Below are 20,189 nucleotides of genomic sequence, written 5' to 3' on the forward strand. Positions count from 1 at the left end.
AACTATATTTTTATTTTCCTATGGATCTACTTCAGGAGCAGCAAAAGATAAAGCTCAAGGCTAAATTTTACAGTATTCCTTGCACTGAATATCATTGACACAAACCAGTTCCCACTGACAGCACGGAGCGTTCGCACCCATAAAAGTCTGAATTAAGATTTTCTTGGTAAAAGGGACACAGGGGCCCAGCAGAGACACTGGACTCTGCTTCCTTCCTAGGGGATACATTTCCAGATTGTAGGATGGTAAGGCAAAAAAGCAATAATTCCCAAAGCCTTCAAGAGACTGGGAAGCTGGCTGGAAATCTCCCTCGGTTGGTCAATGAAGAGCAGGTGGAAGCGGTAAATGGAAATATTCCCAGTGCATGTGCATGCACGTGGCAGCACAAGTTTGATATGATGCAGCCTAGAAGCAAAATTTACACTAAAGGCAGCCCCGGTGCTCCTGTCCTGGGCTCCCGCAGCCATTTGTGCTTCTTTATTTTCACTTACGAGGCTGAAACCTTCCAGGCTTGAGCTCGCCAGAAGTGAAACTGGCTGGTTTAAGTCTAAGAAAAGATGATTCAGGCTCCTGAGCGATAGAGAACTTACGAAATTCCAACAGTCCTCACACCAAAACACCTGCGGTCTGAATGGTGCCACCTGCGCAGCCCATCGGTCGCGGGGCTTTCGTCCAGGAAAGCTGAGACAATTAACTGAAGCGTAATTATGACAGCGTGTAAAACCCCACATGGCCAACCTTACTCAGAAGCAAAGTGGCCTTCGCTCACCGTATTTTAATCTCTATGAGCAACTTTACGCCACACGTTCTCGCGATGGAGCTATGGAGAAGCGCTCTCGCTGCTACAGTTGGTTTTTGCCAGGATGGTTTATTTATTTTTAGGTTCAGGGTATTCTTCTAGCACACTGAGCAGCGCAGCTGGGACGGCACGATCCGCATCCGCAGCGTAAACGTGTGTCAGGATAAATGACACGCGTGTTCCACGGCGCAGACAAGCCAAGTTACCTCCAGAGAAGCATCCGTGTGGCGCAGAAGGTGCGAAACGCCGCGAGTTAACGGGGTCCGCGCAAAAATTTCCATTAAGCAGAAAGGCGGCGCTTTCGCCGCCCCACGCCAAAAATCACATTGCAAACACCGGCTGCCAACGAGCGACGCTTTACGAGACCTGCGCTTCATCCCACCTACGAACGCGAACGGACGTCGGGCCACACGCTTTGTCAAACGCAGTATATGAAACGGTAAGAACCGCACAAACCACGCGCTGGAGCAGACAGAGGGTTCCCCAGCTCGCTGGGTTTGTGGTCAGAGCCCACGCCTCTCACGGCAAAGCCTGCACATACATGGCATGAGGTTTCTGCAAAACAACTGCGATACAATAAAATACAATAAAAACCAACTGCGAGACTCTATAATAGTAAAGACATGTAGAAAATTACATGAGCTGCTTTAAACACTAAATACTTATCCAAGATGGACCAAACTCTAAAGAAACCCAGTGTCACCCCGACCTTTCCCAAGTTACCATCACTGTCACACATTTCCATTTTCCCCCTCGACAATAAAAATTGTTGCTCCCACTCCTACCATAGACACAAAAATCTAACTTAAAAACATAAAGTTTCTCCCTCGTCTACTTCCCCAACGTTAGAAGTTCAATACAACAGGTTTTAAAAATGAGCAGCTGTGATGCAGATGGACCAGAAGAAAAGGTAACGCTGCTGCTAACGGGTGGACACAAGTTGCCATGATGTCACCAAGGAAACTCTGTAAAATTAACGAGTGCCCAGAGCCACCACAACACTGAAAATCCCCTCGGAGCGTCCAGGACACACGAACAGGGTCTAAAACCGCGTCTGCACCACAGCAAGGGAGCAGCACTGGAGCCAAAAAACAGAGCAGCCCTTCCTAACATAAAAACCCTGAATCGTGGAAATAAGGAAGATGGTTCCAATGCAGGGGGGAAAAACCCCCAAAAATCGAGCAGAGGTCCAAACCTTGAAGACATGCACAGAAAACATCTCCCCACGCTATGAAAATTATCTGTAGCTGCAAAAAAGCTACGACTCAGTAATCTCAGATGTATAAAGGCTTTTGAGGCAAATACTTCTGCCCTGTAATTATTATTTACACCAACGAGGTCCTGAGCACCTCAGCGACAAGCCAGGTCTCTCCTGAGCCAGATGTTGTATAAGCCAAGAACAAAGAGACAGGACTTATTTCCCCTTTTGGGGATATTAAATGGGAAAAAAGAAAAAAAAAACCAAAAACCTGTGTGATTAACAGCATTTAAAGCCGCTGCCCGGCTCGCCGGGCCGTACACAAAAGGGCAGCGGTGCTGCCACAAGGCATCCATTTGCAGTCAGGAAAATAAAAATATAATTAAAAAAAGGGGGGGGCAATGAAAGGGCAAAGGGAGAAGCCCCGCAAATGGCTGCGGCCGCGACCCAAGTTCCCTCCCCGGCGCGGCCCGGAGGAACCCGCTCCTGCTCCCGCCGCCTCCGTCCGGCCCGGCCCGGGCCCGCACCCGACCTCCCCTTCCCGCTTCCCCTCCCGCCCCGTCCCCGCTGCCCCCCCGGCGGGGGGCGCTCGGTCCCCCCGGGCTCCCTCAGCCGCGGCCGGGAGAGGCCCCCGGCGCCCCGCAGGCCCGGCGGCCGCCGCCCCGCCGCCAGCTCCCCCCTTCCTCCATGGCCGGGCGGGAGCGGCCCGCGGGCCGCCACGCTCTCCCCGCCCCGGCGGGGCCTAGCGCGGCCTAGGCGGCCCCGCGGCGGCGCTGAGGGGAGGCGCGGGAGCCGGAGCCGGGGGTGCCTGGGCGGCCGGCGGGGGCCCCCGCGTTGCTGCGGCTGCGCCGGGGCTGGAGGAGCTGGGAGATTGCGCGGTAGGACACTCACCTCAGAGCGGCTGCGCTGCGGCGGGCCTGCGCCGTGGAGCCTCTGCCGGGCGGCGGCCGGGGAGGGAGGCGAGCGGGGACGCGGCGCGGCTCGCCCTGAGCCGCCGCAATGGCGAGCGGGAGAGGCGGGGACCGGCGGCGGCGGCGGCGGCGGGAGGAGGCCGGGGGAGAGAGGGAGAGAGGGGGGGAGGAGGACGTATGGCGTCATAGCCCGGCGCCGCCGCCATGATGAGGAGGGCGAGGGCGGCGGCGGCGCCATGTGCGGGAGGTCGGGGCGGCGGAGGGGCGAGGGAGGCGGCGGCGGGGAGCGGCCGGCCGGCGGCGCCATGTTGGGGAGGTCGCGGCGCGCGTCCCCTGCAGGGAGTGCGGGCGCGGAGGGGCCGAGGGGGCGGTGGCGCCATCGGCGCCATCTTGGGGAGGTCGCGCCCGTTCTCCCCTTCAGCGGGGAGCCGCGGGGGCACCGGGCCCGGCCTGCGCTCCCAAGCGCGCTTTTCTGTGGAAAAGTGTTTAAAAACATCCCAGCCTGCTGCTCGTCGATGGATTTCCTGCCTGTACTGAAGAGAAGCTGCCAAATTCGTGTACGCTGTGATTAAGTTATAAAAGATGTACCCATCGTTAACCCAGTGACATCAGATAGGTGCTTTCTGACCACCTGCAAAACGAAGGGATATTTTTCAAGTTTTAGATTCTTCTGCATGACAAGAGGGAGACAGAAGATTAAGTGATACATTGTTTAGAAATAGAGTGCTTAGTTTATATTTAACTCATAATTAATAGATGTAAGTAACTAGACAATTATAACTAACATCAGTTATTTCTTAGTATATATGTATGTCAAAATTTTCAAAAATTGTAATGCATATGTAATAATTATGTGAATATAAGCAACGCAAGAACATCCAGCCTTTGGAGAACTTATGGAGGGTGATCCCAGCGCTGATAAAATTAAGGACGTCGCTTGACGGTACCATGGACTCTGCTCTTAAGTTTATTTCACCAGTTCAGTTCAATGCCATGTACCGCCCTGGTGGTTTCGGGGTGGGAGAAACCACATTGCTGAGCTAATCTGGGTTAAAAAAATAAAATGAGATAGAAAAGATCAAACCGAGACGTCGGGCGGGTGCGTGCGGGGCATCTGTTTGGAGCTGTAAATCTTCACCGCCCGCTCGAGGCAGCTGGGGCTGCTCCGAAACGCGCCTTGGTTCCCTTCCTCGTGGAAAACAAACGGTGAAAAGAGCCTTGGCAGCCCGGCCACCTGCTTTGTGCCCTGGACACAAACAGGCCACAAAGCCTCTCGTTTCCAGCACCACCCGGTGGGTACCAATCAAATGAATTCGGCTTAGCCCTATTAATTACCCTTCGTGATATATGGACGCTGATAATTTCTTTTATTACTGCATTAGGGCTCCAAGGCATCTATTAGGATCACGGAAGAAGGTTTTCGCATTCAAAGGCTGCCCCTGGATTTTCAGGAGGAACCTGAAATATGAAGGAGAAGGATTTAAAACCCAGCAGGAAAACGAGACGGCGGAAATAAAACCAAGTATAAATCCGTGTTTTGTAGGAGGGAGGCTTAAGATGGGACGTGAAGTCTGGTGAACCAAAACTGTCAAGTTTAAGATGTTTTCTCCACACCTAAAGAACAACATGGGAAGTACAGCTAGGAGAAAACTTAACACAAGCTTGGTAAGAGCAGGCTGGAAAGCAAAATATTTTCAGTAATATTCCCTCATTAAGGATCTGATGTGTTTATTGTGCACTCTGTGCTCGAGTTCTGGCGGGTCAAAAATGCAGTAGGGCAATCATAACTTTATTTTTGTTGGCATAGAATGTATGTAATTTGTTTTACTTCAGGACATCAGCCTACCCTCTGCTCCTCGTAGAAATGTCATTGTGGAATGTCATTGTACTAAAAATGATAACATTTTTGTCATTATACTAATATCCGCCACTGGGATTTTACAACTTCCCTCAAAGGATGTGGCACAAGCCCCTGTAAAAGGGGATGTGCATGCCAGCTCACTGCATTCTGCAAATTTAATGATAGGCAAATACAGAAAATACAGGAATAACTTCATCCCATAGGTGACGTGAAGCACAGCCACAGATTTTTTTTCACTTTACAAGTATCACAGTATGTTTGGGATTGGAAGGGACCTCAAAAGATCATCTTGATAGATGACTCCTTAGGGCAGGACGCGGTGACCATACTATACCCAACTGAAGATGCAAGGATATGGAAAGCACGGCGTGGAAATCAAACGCAAACCGGTGTCCCTGGTCTGCAGAGCCATCTGGGGCGACTGGCGCCCGCGTCAGGTCGGCTCGGGACGGACTGTCCGCTCTGCAGAGTCGCTTCCATGGTGCTCCTGCATTTTTTGGGGATCTTTGCTGCCACGTGCGCGTTGTGGGGAAAACAACGCCCCTGCTTTTCTCGTGTCGTCTTAGACTTAATCACTCTGAGTTTTGGATGCTCTGGATTTCTGTCGTTGGCCTCCCGTAGGTACAAAACGTGGATCAAAGCCAAATAATGACTTACGCCAGTTGCTGAGATGATTGTGAGTTTTGCTGCGGAGCCGCGAAGGTGTTTTGGCCGGGGCTCGCTGCTCCGGGTGCCTTGCCAAGGAGGCAGCTGGTGCGGACTGTGACAGCGGCGGAATTCCCCCGTGCTAATCAGCGGTTTTGGAGCAGCGTCGCAAGCACTGAGACCTGGGACCGTGCCACCCGAGGGGCCTGGTGTGACCCACGGTGACACAGAACCTCTGCAGGAGGAAGATCACGCCCCGGTACATCACGGGCAGGTCAATTTTGGTGAGCCACCGAGAAAATTTCATAATGGTAGGATGTGATAATACTGGAAAAGCTTTGGGACACTCTGGAGTCTCTCCCATTGGAGGTTTTAAGAACAGGTCAGACAAAATACCACTCAGGAATGCTGTAGCTAGAGTTGCTCCTGCCTCAGGGAGAGGGAAGGATGACATGACGTCTCAGGGTCCCATCCAGGTGTGTATTTTCAAACCACATGTTGCTAATGGGTTTGGGATGGGCAGAGCGAACTATGGGCTTGTGGAAGTGCACGTTTGTGAGTCAGTGGCTGTTCAGTGTGCTGGGACTGTGGCTGCTGCACATGCTTATTTTTCTTTCCACCCCTCTCAAAGTGCTTTTAGGGAGGAGAGAGAGAAAAGGGAAAGAAGGGGGAGGGGAGGGGAGGGGAGGGGAGGGGAGGGGAGGGGAGGGGAGGGGAGGGGAGGGGAGGGGAGGGGAGGGGAGGGGAGGGGAGGGAGACCGGACCAAAGCCTCTCAACAGGAAAGGGAGGGGAGGGGAGGGGAGGGGAGAGGAGGGGAGGGGAGGGGAGAGGAGGGGAGGGGAGAGGGAAGAGGGAAGAGGGGAGAGGGGAGGGGAGAGGAGAGGACCAAAGCCTCTCAACAGCAAACAGGATGGATGTTCATTTGGGATGTACCAGAGAGGTCCTTCAGAGAGGTAACATTTCCCAGTACGAGAAAACTCTTTCTCTTTGAAATGAGCATCAGCATGTCTCCCCAGGTTCTCATGGAGATACAGGCTGTGCTGTGTCACAGAGGCATAATCCTATATGAAAAGGATTGGGAAAAGACTATCTGCACCTACAAATGTCCATTTGGCCAGCAAAAGGGTAGGGAGCCTGGCCCATGCACCCATGGGATTGTCACAGGCTGGTCAGGACATATATCCAGCATTTGGGGAGGGAACAGTGGTGCAGGTTGCGGAAAGGAGCTCTGGTGACAGGGCAGGCCCGGAAGGGTTCGCCTGTCCACATCCCGGGTCTGGGAAGAGAAAATGTGGAAGGAATAACATGAGGACAATGTGATAAGTTACCAGCTGGATGTGTCAGCTCAGGCGCTGTGAGGCAGTGGGAGAGAGGTCAGAACACTGGACAGGGTGTTTTGGCAGATCACCTTGTCTTTGGTTGGTGACTTCTGGGACAGAGCATTAAACAGATGAGTAACAAGGAAGGACTGCTTAGGAAAAGATGCACAGGAAAGCACAAGGGGAACGGGGTGCCTGGGTCCGTTAGCTGGCGCTGCTTTGTAACATGGGTGGGTTATCACCAACAGTTTTAAGTGACCTTTGGACTTTGGCCAGAAAGTGCCACCAACCTTGGGTCACAGGGTTTGTGTGTTTTCAGGTGCCACGGTTGGGTTTGGGCACAAGAGCCCTAACTCCAGTGAAGACTTTTCTTCTGTGGGAGGGTGTCTGCGTTACAACCACGTGTGCAAGTGTGAAAAAGTACTATTGACCTTTAAGGACCACAAACAGAAATTACATTTTCATAGGGAGAGGAGACACATGCCCTTAGTAGCGCATTTAGCACATCTTGTAGACCAGGTCAGTCCAACACGTTGCTCGGGTCAGCTAAGCCAATGTGGAGAGAAGGAACATTTCTCCAAAAAGACTTCCTAAACACACCAACTCTTGCTTATTTTATGGCAGCAGACATTACAACAACCAAGAATCTCATACCTTCCTGGGCTTAGATGATCTCTGGCATGCTGGAGATGAAGGAGCCGCACGTGGCCGTGCAGCAGAAGACACGTTCCTGGCAGCAATTCTCTGCAGGGTCTGCTTGCCGCAAAACATCCGAGCTGCCTCCGAGTTACAACATCTGCTGCCCATTGGGACTTCTTGGCTGCCTGTGCTTGCGAGCGACGGAAGAGGTGGAACCCCAGCCGCCTGGCATCTTGTATCATCAGGGGGGAAAAAGTGGCTGGGTCTTTTTTCTTTCATATGGAGCTTTGATTCATCTTTATCCCAGAGAAAAGCAAGTGATTCACCCACTATGCTGTAAATGAAACACCCTGATGATTTAGCTGAACTGACTGAGCAGTTTTTAAACATTTGCAGTGCAGACTGAAGGGGTGAAGGCTGCAGACGCAGCTGCTCAGCTGTTTCCTCCTCTCCCTCTTTTTCAGATTTAAAAAATTGCATCCATTTCTTTCCTTTAATATGAGTCTTTGCAACGTGGATTGTTCAATAATGTCCAATAAAGCAGATTTGCACGGCTTATAAAGAGGCAGGCTGCTTTTCAGTACTCTGAGGAGAATGTTGATAATGCAATGGGTTTGTTATAAGTAGCCTTGATTGGGCTCTGGCTGCCACAGCTTTTCTGGAGCCAGATTAGCCCAAAGCTGAGTCTGAGTTTTGGGTGGATTCTTGTGATTAAAAGCGCTGTTATAGTTTGCATAATCACCAAAATCTTCACAGGTGCAATCACTCCGTAGAGCTGCTCCTGGCAGGATAGTGGATTCCTGCAGCATCTCCCAGAGCCTGTCAGGGCCCTGCAAATACAGATTTCTGCTCTTTCATCTCAATATCCTGTCTCTTCAGTTTAGATCCTTATACCTAGCTCTTCATCTTTGTGCTACTGTATATAAACACACTCCTCAGATGTTTTCAGCTCAAAAGTCGTTTAAGTTCTGCGTACACTGATCTTTCTGTTTTTCTGCACAGGATATGAAAAGCATCTAAAGTTGTCCAGGGTTACAGTGCAACATGGGACAGAGTGAAGAGCCTGAAGATAATATAGAATCATAGAATCGTTTCGGTTGGAAGAGACCTTCAGGATCATCGGGTCCAGCCATAAGCTAACCATCTCTAGCACTAACCCATGTCCCTAAGAACCTTGTCTAAACACCTTTTAAACCCCTCCAGGGCTGGTGACTCCAGCACTGCCCTGGGCAGCCTGTTCCAATGCCCCACAGCCCTTTCCATGCTGAGGCTTGTCCCGTACCAGCTCTGCGCTGCTGCTGGAGCACTTGATAAGCCCAGTTCTAAATTGTGGGACTGGGCCAGTGCTGCTCCAGCGAGCTGCGGTGACACCTCCTTAAACCAGCTGCCGCTTTCTTAACACAGACCGTAGCATACAGTCCTTCCAAATAACGTGCTGCTGCAACGCCTTTTGCACAGGGCTGCAAATCCGCTCATTGCGAGATATTCCTTCAGGTCCAATCTGCTTTTCTTAAGGAAATCAATTCCCCCAGCAGCCACTGAAGAGGGATTACACCGAGCTGGATATTTATGATGTGCTTTTCTTTGTTTCTCAAGGCAGTTTCGCCTAAACTGCATAACAGCAAGGCGGTTTTCCCCCAGCTGGGTCAGCCGTCTGAGCACAGTCCCACTCGGCTATTATTAGCAGGGCTGAGTCTACAACTGCGCGGGAGCGATAAGCTCAAGACGACTGTGCTTCCTCGCCAAGGAGCCGTCTCGCTGCGCTCCACTCCTCCACGTCTAAGATACCGCTGCACTGAAGTCAGGAGGTATTTTTGCTCTCTGAAGAGGGGTGCCCAAAAGGCGCCGGCGGGCTGGTTTCCTTTGAACGGAAGATTAGACAGAGAGAACATCTCACACAGTTTTACCCTCATCGTTCAAGACACCAGAGTCACGGAAGTTTTTAAGTTTTCTGATACTCCTTTTTACGGCCTTTACCCCAAATTCTTCAGGAACTGCTGTTCACAAAAGGGGGATCCACATTTCCAGATCTTCAGTTTCAAATCCCAATCTCTAGACAACTCTTACTTCCCATAAGATACTAAACATCAGGATTAAGGGATGGGAAAAGCGTCGGGGATATCACTGCTGCAGCACAGCAAGAGATTCAATAGCAATTTCTGTTCTCCATGCAACTTTCAGCCCCCGGCATTGTGAACAGGCTCCAGCTGGCTGGCTTATGCTTTATTTGGGGAAAAAATGAGAAAAACGGATGGAGTTGAAGATGTCCCTGCTCATCACAGGGGGCTGGAGTAGATGGCCCTTAAAGGTCCCTTCCAACCCAAACTCTTCTATGATTCTCTGATTCTAGAACCCCCAAACCACAGCCATATTGGTTTCCCTGGACTCCTCACTTTGTGAGGAACTTACATTTCTGTATCCACACTAACTTTGAATTTGCTTTTTCAGTAAAATCTTATATATCACGGTGGGTATAGAATCATAGAATCATAATTTCACTTGGAAGAGACCCTCAGGATCATCGAGTCCAACCATACCCTAACTCTAGCACTAAACCATGTCCCTAAGAACCTTGTCTAAACGTGGACAGGTCTCACTAGAAGTTCCTGTCCCTAAACAAGAAACTCGGGGCTGCTTTAAGCCTCCGCATACATTTAATCAGAGGAATCACATCCTGCTCTTACTCTGTGAATCAAGACTAGTCCAGGCATTGGTGCAGACATTTAGATTTAGGGGAAAATTAATCCCCTGAGTCTCAGTTTTACAACTCTCATGTAGCAACATGTGAGAAGAAAATCTGCACGTCGGAGGTGTTAATTGTCACCTTGTGCTGATGAAGCAGGAGCATTGTGAAGCACAGAGGAAAGCAACAAGTATAACAGGTTTTAAAAATGCAACAAAGGAATGAAAGGCTGAAAGTAGTGCACTTTCTTACCCTGAAGAGCTGAAAGCAAGGAGTTTTAAGAAAAAGGAGACAGAACAATCCTCACTTCATAAGAGATCGTCGTAAAGACGATCAGGAGCTGTGGGTTATGGCTTAGGCAAGAAAAGCAAAGTATCAACTACCAGTGTAAGAACTTGAAATGTTTCCTATTCTACTATCTGCTTTCTGGTGATGGCAACCGAAATGATACAACCATAAGGCAATGGGAAAGGATGAGGAACCAATAAAAACGTGTAATTTCTAAGAAAACGGAGCTACTGCTTGGGCAGTTCCCAAAGGGCAAGCTATAATTATCAGATACTCCCAAAATACTGTATCTATTTTCGGAAGGTGCTGGGCTTCCTGGATAAAGTATCTAAGGAGCAAAGGAGCAAAGCAACAAGTGACAGAAGAAGGACTCTTGCTTTCAAGGACACCATTTCAGGCCCTACCGTTTGAGAGGAGTCGGACACCGCGGTGAGCTCACGGTTATACTGGAATGAGGCAAAGAGCCTCACGCGTGGAAAGCTGCCATACACCCCAGCAGAAAACGCCTTTTCACTTGGTCTGGGAGCTTCAGCTTTACGTTTCCATAAAGCTTTGCCTGTCTCGAAGAGCCAAAGCACAAGGTGAGATTAAAAAATCGAGATTGCTAGAGGAGGCAATACTATCAACAGTGTTAGAAACAGCAGTGATTTCATAAGGGCTGGCTTTTTCTTCCTATCATTTCTCCAAGCATTGTGCCAATAAACAAATTGCAAGTCATGTCAGAAGCTTTACACCAACACCAACCATAGTTAGGAAGCTTTCTTCTGAAGCAACCGATGTTGCAAGATATTAATAACTCGTTTTCCATAGAAAGGTCAGTTTAAGAAAACTAGGAACATGACACCATTCATCTACATCATCCAGCCCTCACTTCTGCCTTTGGGCCTTGATAAAATCTGTTTACAACCCAATCAAACTCTACAGACATGAAATAGATATTCTCAACAGGCCCCTCCTCTTCTCTGATGGAAAATAATCTTCCACATGCAGAGCATTCCCACTTGCTCCTCCACAACCATTGCCAGAGAAGGATGCATTCAATCAAGGATGGGAAGCTCCCAGGATCATCAAAAGCAAATGACGCAGAACAGACATTGTCTCCACCATATTGCAGCTTCAACCCGCGTGACATTTTGAACTGCTGTCAGGAAGAAACCCACAGAAGATACCACAGACAACATTTTCTGCAAACGAGAAGGGAGCCTGATTGTTCCTGCTACGCAACGAGCAATCCAAGTAGTTGTAACTGTCTATTCAACATGCAAAGTGCTACATCATGTACTATGACAGTACGTCCATCCGATGATGAACTGGGGGCCGATTTATTCTACAAACGTTTTTTTCAGACCAAGAGAGGTGAAAAAAGTCATAGATAATGCATTAATTTTTCCAGGAATGAAATACTTTAAGGAATGAGTGGTTTGCCATAAGTGTGACAAACATCAGGCTTTCGGGTCCAGCAGCGACCGTGCCTCACGTGCCCGTTTCCCATCTCCTTTTATCTGTAAGGACAGCCCAGCATGACAAGATCCGGCTTAGACGTGCAAAGCAAGGTGAGATGACCCATGTTTTAAGTCTCTTTTAGGTGTGTTGACAGTATCACTGCTGAGAAAACTCCAGAAAACCCCTTACTTAACCAACCCAACTGGAATTCAAACCTCATGGCTCCTGGTTCCACATGTCAGTGTTCACGGGGAACTCATCGCCGTGGTTGTCTTCTGTACTTCACCCAAGACACCTCCTGTTAAGTGATATGGAAAAGGAGCCCTCAAGAGATGTACAACCTGCTCGAATCACCCTGAGAGAGAAGAACTATTTTGTGAGGGTAAATCTCGTTTTCAGCTTGCACTAGACAGCATTATTTTTGCTCTTGTCCCAGAATCCCTGTCCTCCAGTCTACCTGCCAACATTAAAAAGGTTCGTTTGGGTCTTTTAGATTATAAGAGCGCTTGGCCTATCACTTGCGATTTCAATATTCAAAAGTATTCTAACGTTCAGCAGTAATTACAGGTGAGCTTTTAAAGCATTTGGTTCAAGCGAACTACTCCCTTCATGGCATATAATAATGGCCGTTCCAAAGAAGACATTAGAACCATGTGTTGCGTTAAATATTTTCCTCATTTTTCTTAAACATTTCTCTCTTTTAGTGCCGATTACAGCTAGAAATGCTGACACTAAGCCAATCGTTTGCATAAAAAGGATTTCACACTCAATTTACTTCAGCTTAGTCGTAAATATATCAGACCTTAACAGTAAATCCCTTTGGCTGTTTCTCCTAAGTCATATAGCAACAGCCTAGAAGGAACGCTGCATCCTTAAAAGACTCTGTTTTATTTTAGAATTATAGTTCTTACTTTAACGAAATTATGTGCAGCCTAACCAAGAAAATTAAAGGAAAAAGGTATTTTCTCCCCAGGATTCTCAACCCCAAGGCTGTTGGGGTGGGAAGGCACTAGAAGCTTCTTCTAAAAGGATCCTCAAAAGCATCTGCCAGAAGCAGGACTCCCAAACTCACTGAACGTCTTTAGCAAACTACCAGCAGCTGGGTCATTATACCGTGAATAACGCGCTAGGATGTAACGAAACCATCGCAGCGTCCGAAATGGAAAACCCCGATGCTTGCGGGTGTCGTGGTGGCCGGACGGCACCTCGCAGACAGCAACGTCCTGTAAGTTTCAGTCTGTTGTTCCTTCTGGTCTTTTGTACAATTTCTGGGAAAAGAGAGGGGGGGAAATGACTTGTGCTTTTTTCTTTTAATAAACAGAAAGCTTGAAATAGAGGCTTCTAAAAAGAGAGTAAAATTGGACTTTCATCTTCCTGGAGGACATAAGAAAGGACAGTGGGGAACCACGATATTGAAAAACTAGTTAACAGGAGTAAACCCACTGAAAACTGGATTTTATTTACTTCTGCTGACACTACTTAGTGCCAACTTGGAATGTATGTTTAGGGTGAAAGTTTTTCTTTGAAAATTCACCATAGTAACCTCTTCATTATGGAGACACCGGTTATAAGCAAAAGAGCCCTCGGGTATCACCCCCTGAAGTTGGGAAATAACAGCCAGGGCATTTCCTAAAATGAGAAATGACACATAAAGATACAAGCTTTATGAATCCTAAAGATCCACGATGCTTTTCTTAGTGTAAGAAATAAGGGATTCCAGGCAATACAGAAATGCTGACCGAAGGAAAGAGTGAAGGGGGGAGACTGTTGATACACAGCTTGAAATATTCTAATACCAAATGTGGTGAATAATACCTGTTTTTAAACTTTATATATATATATATATAGCCAACACTCACATCCCATAAGCGTCCTGTGACTCTCCCCTCCCCACCCACCAACACGCACATCGACATCCAGTGTATTTTTAGCAGCGGGACTTTGGTGTCCAAGTCCCTACGGGCCACGTGAACCTCGTGTCCCCAAAGCACGACTGCTCAGTAATAGAGAAACCAAAGGGAGCCCAAGTACTACAAAAATATAACTCCAAGCACTAGAAAAATGTAACTCCCTGCAAGAGATGATGCACATAACGCCTCGAAGTTCCTTTGCGCTGTGCCCGTAAAGCAAAGGGCTTCTCCAACTTGCAGTTTCCCCTTAAAAGATTCTTGATGGATTTGAGCAGAATGGGCTTTATAACATAAACTCAGCTGCCAAGCTCTGCACCCCAGCAGGCAGAAAAGCCCGTTGAAGAATCGGACTCTTGTAGGTTGTGATAAACCAGAAATACCTGCAAATGTCACCCCGCGGGAGCGGGGACTCCCAGTAAAGTCGCGTCCTCTTGAGCCAAAGATTGTCCCTTAGAAGTCGGCAGCACAGCTGCGGCAATGAAATGACACATTAAATAGAGAACTGAGCCATTTGAAGCCCAAACTCTTCTTTAGAGATGTCTGTTGGTCTTTATTAACCACCAGGGAGCCTGAATTACATGCAAAATTGGGATAGATCAAGGCAGGAGAGAGGTAAAAGGGAAAAAGGCAGGGAAAAAAAGTGTTTCATTTTTCAATTCGGGATGGTTGGACGGGTTTTCTCATCTGTTGTCAAAGAAATGAATGGCAACTTTTCAGATGCACTAGAAAGCGGAGTCTTTGTCCTTTGCACTTCACTGGTCGCCATCTGGTGCGCTCAGTCCCACCAGGCAGAAATCACATTTGTTTTGTTTCAAAGAGAGAACACATTGTGATATTTCACTATTTGTTCCAGCAACTTTCGCACACTAAAACTCCGGGGTCTCGAAATCATTGTCGCTCCGGTCTGTCACCGATATAAAATGGGTTTGCTTACGTGTAACCGTGGGATCAGATAACAGCTGCTTCGGCGGAAACCGCTGCGACGCGGCGCTGGAGAACAAGTTGCCCAGAAGGAAGCTGCTTCCCCAAACAGCTGCTCCTGCGTGCAACTGCTGTGCAACGCGGTTCTTCATCTCGGTGGGAGATGGGACTTGAACTGCTCCTGCAAACTGAGCCAGGACCCAAACCAACCACAATGGTGCGGGGCGGCCTCGGGATTTTAAGCAGATCCTACTTCGGTGCTTGGAAATACCTGTCTCTTAAAGCTCCCTATACCGAGGTTGCAAGAGATCTCTTGCTTTAGAACGCCGATACTTGGGGGAAATATTTGCAAGTATGTGCCATGACCAGAGACTTCTTGGGGGGTGATGGGGAAGCAAGAACATGAGGAAATGCTGAGGAAGACACGTCGATGCTCAACATAGAACAAACTGGTACTGCAAACCGCATCTGATTCAGCAGAACATGCCAACTACAGGCTAATTAGCAAGTTAACGGGATTACCCACCTTGATTTTCTTAACATGGAGATGAAACAAACTCGGTGCAGTGCAGTAGCCTCCATAATGATGGTAGTTGGCCTAAAAGCAATGCCACAAAACTATTATTTGACCCGGTCAAGAACTCCTGATAGAGGGAACATTTTAAGCCGGAGAAACAACATAAGGCTTTATGGGCCTTTATTGGTTTGGGTCGATCACATTATAATTGTTCTGTTATCCATAACATAATGTTACCTGGAAGTCAGGAAGACTCTGCACCTCCTCCTGCAGTTCAGTCAATCAGCAATGGCCTCGATCAGCACCACAGATGTTTCAGCCCTGAGAAACCAACTGAAATTCTGATGTGATATTTCCTGTGCATCACAGTGCCGCTTGGCGAGAGCTGTCTGGGGTGCTCACAGTCCCGCGGGCGTCCCGCAGAACTGGGACACCTCCCCTTGCATCTCCTCTAGCCCCTTGCTGAGCTACTAGCCCCTCTCTCCAAAATTCCAGCCTTTTTGTACTCCTTCCTGTTCAGGACACATCCTCACCCCTCCCAGTCACTCCACCACATCCTGTTAGTCAGTACAAGAATCTGGGAGAGATGTACAGCTTTGCTTGACATGTTGCTTCACAATTTCATAGAATCATAGAACAGTTTGGGTTGAAGGGACCTTCAAAACCATCCGGTTCCCCCCCTGCCATGAGCAGGGACATCTTCAGCAGCTCAGGGTGCTCAGAGCCCCGTCCAGCCTGGCCTGGGATGTCTCCAGGGATGGTTCATCCACCACCTCTCTGGGAACCTGGGCCAGGCTCTCACCACCCTCAGGGCAACAATTCCTTCCTCATGTCCAGCCTGAATCTCCCTCCTTTAGTTTAAAACCATCACCCCTTGTCCTGTCATAACACGCCCTTCTAAAAAGTCTGTCCCCATTTTATAAGCTCTTTTCAAGTACTGAAACCCAGCAGTAAGGTTTACCAAGGGCTGCACTAAAAACATGGAGGAGATGGAGAAAAGTAACTCCGAACGGTAACACAGAGCTTGTGGTCTTTAGCCAGGATGTTTGAACTAAGACTGAAGACTTCAAACAGGAGACCTGGGGGCGGGGATTCATCATCACCTCCAACTCTTAACAGCATCGCTGACAATATCTAGGGCAGAGCTCCAGATTTCACTACAGCCAAAGGAGAGCTGGTGCTAATTCGCTGGAACTTCAAGTTCTGCGTATCTGCCCAAATGTAACCATTTCCTTTAGATGGCATCGCGTGGCTCTGTTGACCCAGAGAGTGGGTGATTCCCACACAGATAAACTGATGTTACAGAAATCATACTTAACGCTGTCGATCTTACCATGGTATCCACTTTCTGAGCTCAAGTTTAAAGCAGCTGGAGGTCCAGCAGCGCTTTTGGGGAGCACGTCCCACCCGTAAAAAAACGACAGCGGGTAAAGCAAACCCCACCACAAACCCTTCCGACTGCTGAGGGGCAACGATTTATTCCACACGCAACTGGAGGGCGAAGGGCCACAGCTGACAGCTGACAATGGCACAGTGTCACCATTTGTCACCCCGTGCTTGAGCTATAATAAGAGCGTCTTTGTATGGACACAACAGCGTTTAGGTAAAATATTTGAGCTAACCAGCGGAGGGGTCAGTATGAGTCTAAGTTGCAAGAGAGTCTCTTCCTCGCTCGGGAGCTTGGTTTGCACCAAAAGCTTTGCTTTCCGGTTACTTTTTTTGCTTGCCCTTCTTTTTGGTGGAGCCAGGCCAGGGAAAGCCCCGGAGCTCCAGGAAGGCGGGCACGTTGTGGCAGATGTAGTGTGCGTTGAGCATGGCAGCCGGGCTGAAGATATCCGCTCCCTTCGGCCCCTTCTGCCCTTTCTTTTTGGACCCTCTGCCTTTGCCACGCTTGGGTTTGCTTTTACCTGCCTGCAGAGAGAAAATGACCACAAAAACACTCAGTCATAGAATCATAGTATCATTTTGGTAGGAGGAGAGCCTTAAGATCATCAAGTCAAACCATAACCTGAATCTAGTGCTAAACTGTGTCCCTAAGATCCTCATCTCTATTTCAGTTCAAGCCCTCCGGGGATGGTGACTCCACCACTGCCCTGGGCAGCCTGTTGCAGTGCTTTACAACCCCTTCCATGAAGAAATCTTTCCTAATATCCAATCTGAACCTTCCCCTGGCGCATCTTGAGGCCATTTCCTCTCATCCGACATGTTTATTGTCTCACGTATCTTAAGATATCCCAGAACAGCTGTTTCATTACATCTTAGTCCTGGCTTGCAGGCTTAGCTCAGAGCCCCTCACACCACAGACTCCTGTACTTTGTGGTGATTTTATATATGACTCACAAGCATTAAAACTTCCACCAAAGCCATATTTGCTCTATAGGCTGTAAGAACCTTGAAAGTCATCAGACACGGCTCGTTAGTGCTCCCCCGTGCTTCTCTCTGCCCAAAATGGAAATCATCCATCCTTTTCAATTGATTTTTTAATTAATGCATTGATACAATCCTGAAGTAAACTAAGCCTATGTTGTGTGTTCATGGCCTGCGGGTGGATCATAAGCCCGAAAAGCAAGTCTTGTTCCTACAGCTGTGGCCTTTCTGCGATATAGTTGTTGTTCTACCATTAGCGGTAACACAAATCTAAAGAGCAGCTCTGCTGTTCTATGTGTAGGAAGGAGGTGTTGCCAAAACCTGTGACCTCCAGCTGATTAGGGCTGGTGCCTGAACACCCTCTTGCCTTGGAGATGGATGTGCCCGAGTCTCATTCACTCCCTGGGTTGTTTCCTCACCCATCCTGCCCGTCTATTTCTGTTACTCGCCTGGCTTTGCACACTGGAATTAAACAGATCCTAGCAACTCACTGGAAAGAATTAGCACAGATACAGCCAGAAAGGCCACATGTCACTATCAGCTGGGCATAAACTAGGGGAAGTATATGTAGAATAGTTTTCGTGGTATCGATTCTAAGGAGTGTCTTTACAGCTCTGTACTGTTAAGCCTAAGAGAGACAAACATTTGTGCTCTGAGGTATGAGAACAGCCAGGGGTGCAATCTTCAGAATCAGCCAGGAACACAATGGGAAGGAATATGTACAGAAAAGTCAAGATTTCTATAGAAAACACACAGACCCGATATCCACACAAGGAAAAAAAGACAGTCAGAAAATACAGAGTGCAAGCTGCAGCAGAGGGCAGGTTGTTTCCTAAACAGTCACGCAGACTGCAAATTGCATAAACTCAGACGTGTATTAGAGACGGTGACAAGTGTTTTCTGTAGAATCCATCAGGCAGAATTCATTGACTACATGGTGTGCTGGAATGTGCACACTTCACAGATTAACAGATGCTTATGTCAGGTTTTTCAGCCAGTCACCTGGATCACACCCTCCACACACCCCCAGCAGGGGCTCTAGCAGATACTGTGAGCACAAAACTCTTTTGAATTTAAAAAATGCAAAAAAAAAAAGTGCAAAAAAGTGTGAAACAAGTGCGCAAAAAAGTGCAAAACTCTTTTGAGTTTTTAAAGTACGAGCCAGTGGGACACCTGAACACTCTCCAAAAGTACCGGGAAATCCACGTTTGTGCAGTATTTTCATTCGCCCACAAGCGATAAGATTTGAGGCTTTATAAGATATGTGCAAAAATTTTACAGCCTGTAGCCACGAGCAGCAAGAAGAGCTAAAATATCAGAATCAGGTGCACACTTGCACACAACGTGAATTCAGGCAGGGCAGTTTATGTCCCACAGCCTTGGGAAGGAACCTTTCGGATATTAACTCAATTTTCTTAAAAATAAGTATCAATACACTTCAAAAGAATAAAATCTATCTTACCATGTCCTGTTACTGAGTGGAGACCGGCCAGCGCTGTGTGGATTTACACAGGATCACGCAGTGGGTCACATACGGTGCAACGTATCAGTATCATCCCCCCTAGAGTTAAAGGGGGAAAAGAACAGAATTAGGTAAAGTTAGTCCCTTGCACAAACATGTCGCGGTGTGTCATCCCTAAAAGTGTTTCTTTGCAGACAACCACCTATCAAGTCATGCACTAACTGCCAAGATTCCAGGACTCCTGAGCCTTTTTGTGAGTTTTTCTCTAACAACACAACACTAGACAGCGGGAAAGGAAAACCTGAAGCTCAACTCGGTGTCAGCGACCTGCAAAAGGCACCTGAGCTCACCCGGCTGCTCCAGACCCACCTCAGCGCCCCGCCCCATCCCGCGTAGCACAGGCAGGACCTGACCTGTCTCCACAGCTGAAGAAACGAAGCTGTGCAGGGCTTCCCCCACACTCCCCACCTCAAAAGACACCGCAGTACCTGCGGCAGGGCCGGGGCTGGGGCCGCTGACGGGTTGCGAACTCCTCTGACGACCGCCGCCGCCAGGCACAGCCTCCCTGGTTACTTCCCGCGTCGCGTTGCCATGGCAGCCCGCCCTACGCATGCGCAGTGGAAGGCAGTGAAGCCGAAAGGGGCGGGGACACGCACCGACGCACCGCCCCTCGCCCAATCAGCTGCCGAGGCGGGCGGGCGCGCGCTGCCCGTTGCGATCGCAACGGCCGCCTCAGGAAAAGGGCGGGAAAAGGTTTTCCGGGGCTGAGGGGAGTTTTTGTCGCCGCCGTCCCGCCCTCCAAAAAACACAAAAAAGGCACAAAAATAGCACAAAAGGGCCTGCACCACCCACTGCCAAAAACACCAAAGCGAAAAGTCATAGGGAAGGAAGTAAAAAGTACCACAACAACTTAGGGTGGAGAGGAGGAGGGGAGGTTGTGGGAGGAGGGGAGCTTATGGGAAAGATTGGCGTTCGGAAGGCTATTATATTAATATTCCTGTTATTTGTGGGCAAAAAACGAAAGGATGGAAGAGGGGTGTCTCTTCTGCATCCCTCAGCACCAGGCTCTCACTCCCAAAGTGCTGAAATCAAAAAGCAGAAGTGTAAATTATCAGCCGGAGCTCATAATTGTGCTACTGCCAAAGCCCCACACGGCCATGGGTCTGCCTAGATCGTGGGCTTATTTTTATCCCAAACATTAAGCTCTCAAAATCTGCTCTCTGTG

At 48.7% G+C, this 20,189-nt stretch overlaps 2 protein-coding genes and 1 long non-coding RNA gene across 14 annotated transcripts in view; 1 reads left to right on the plus strand and 2 right to left on the minus strand.

Moving 5' to 3' along the window:
• NRF1 (nuclear respiratory factor 1) overlaps window positions 1-3,103 on the minus strand; it is a 72,654-nt gene extending 69,551 nt beyond the window's left edge. For 3 of the 5 annotated variants that reach the window (XM_065049384.1, XM_065049383.1, XM_065049385.1), the window contains exon 1: window positions 2,889-3,081. Coding sequence is in view for 1 of the 5 variants with exons in the window: in XM_065049382.1 (XP_064905454.1) it covers window positions 2,889-3,095 (207 nt within the window). In the remaining 4 variants the exon portion in view is untranslated. Of the gene's footprint in view, window positions 1-2,888 lie in introns of all 5 variants that reach the window. The other 2 variants (XM_065049382.1, XM_065049386.1) reach the window with 2 other exon arrangements.
• An 82-nt stretch (window positions 3,104-3,185) lies between these two features.
• LOC110360070 (uncharacterized) lies at window positions 3,186-17,652 on the plus strand. 3 transcript variants are annotated; one of them, XR_010469736.1, is made up of 4 exons: window positions 3,186-4,200; window positions 4,291-5,890; window positions 7,054-13,012; window positions 14,551-17,652. It is a non-coding gene; the product is annotated as an uncharacterized LOC110360070 (long non-coding RNA). The 3 variants fall into 3 exon arrangements; XR_010469737.1 differs by lacking the exon at window positions 14,551-17,652 and having other exon boundaries at window positions 3,190-4,200; window positions 7,054-12,169; window positions 12,761-12,900; XR_010469738.1 differs by lacking the exon at window positions 14,551-17,652 and having other exon boundaries at window positions 3,236-4,200; window positions 4,291-5,698; window positions 7,054-7,935.
• Window positions 11,908-19,635, minus strand: SMKR1 (small lysine rich protein 1). 6 transcript variants are annotated; one of them, XR_010469732.1, is made up of 5 exons: window positions 19,453-19,635; window positions 18,965-19,063; window positions 15,145-17,046; window positions 12,901-13,055; window positions 11,908-12,085 (listed from the first exon to the last, which is right to left on the minus strand). XR_010469732.1 is itself a non-coding variant. In XM_065049390.1 (3 exons), exons 2-3 carry the CDS (start codon window positions 18,965-18,967, stop codon window positions 16,846-16,848), a joined length of 204 nt encoding a protein of 67 aa, XP_064905462.1. In that variant the 5' UTR covers window positions 18,968-19,063; window positions 19,453-19,635; the 3' UTR covers window positions 14,227-16,845. The 6 variants fall into 6 exon arrangements, 3 of the variants coding, with proteins under 3 accessions (XP_064905462.1, XP_064905463.1, XP_064905464.1); XR_010469733.1 differs by lacking the exon at window positions 11,908-12,085 and having other exon boundaries at window positions 12,927-13,055; window positions 15,145-15,216; window positions 15,373-17,046; XR_010469734.1 differs by lacking the exons at window positions 11,908-12,085; window positions 12,901-13,055 and having other exon boundaries at window positions 14,227-15,216; window positions 15,373-17,046.
• Between the last annotated feature and the right edge of the window lie 554 nt (window positions 19,636-20,189).

This window comes from Columba livia, chromosome 1 (genome assembly GCF_036013475.1).
Source record: "Columba livia isolate bColLiv1 breed racing homer chromosome 1, bColLiv1.pat.W.v2, whole genome shotgun sequence".
Classification (NCBI taxonomy): domain Eukaryota; kingdom Metazoa; phylum Chordata; class Aves; order Columbiformes; family Columbidae; genus Columba; species Columba livia.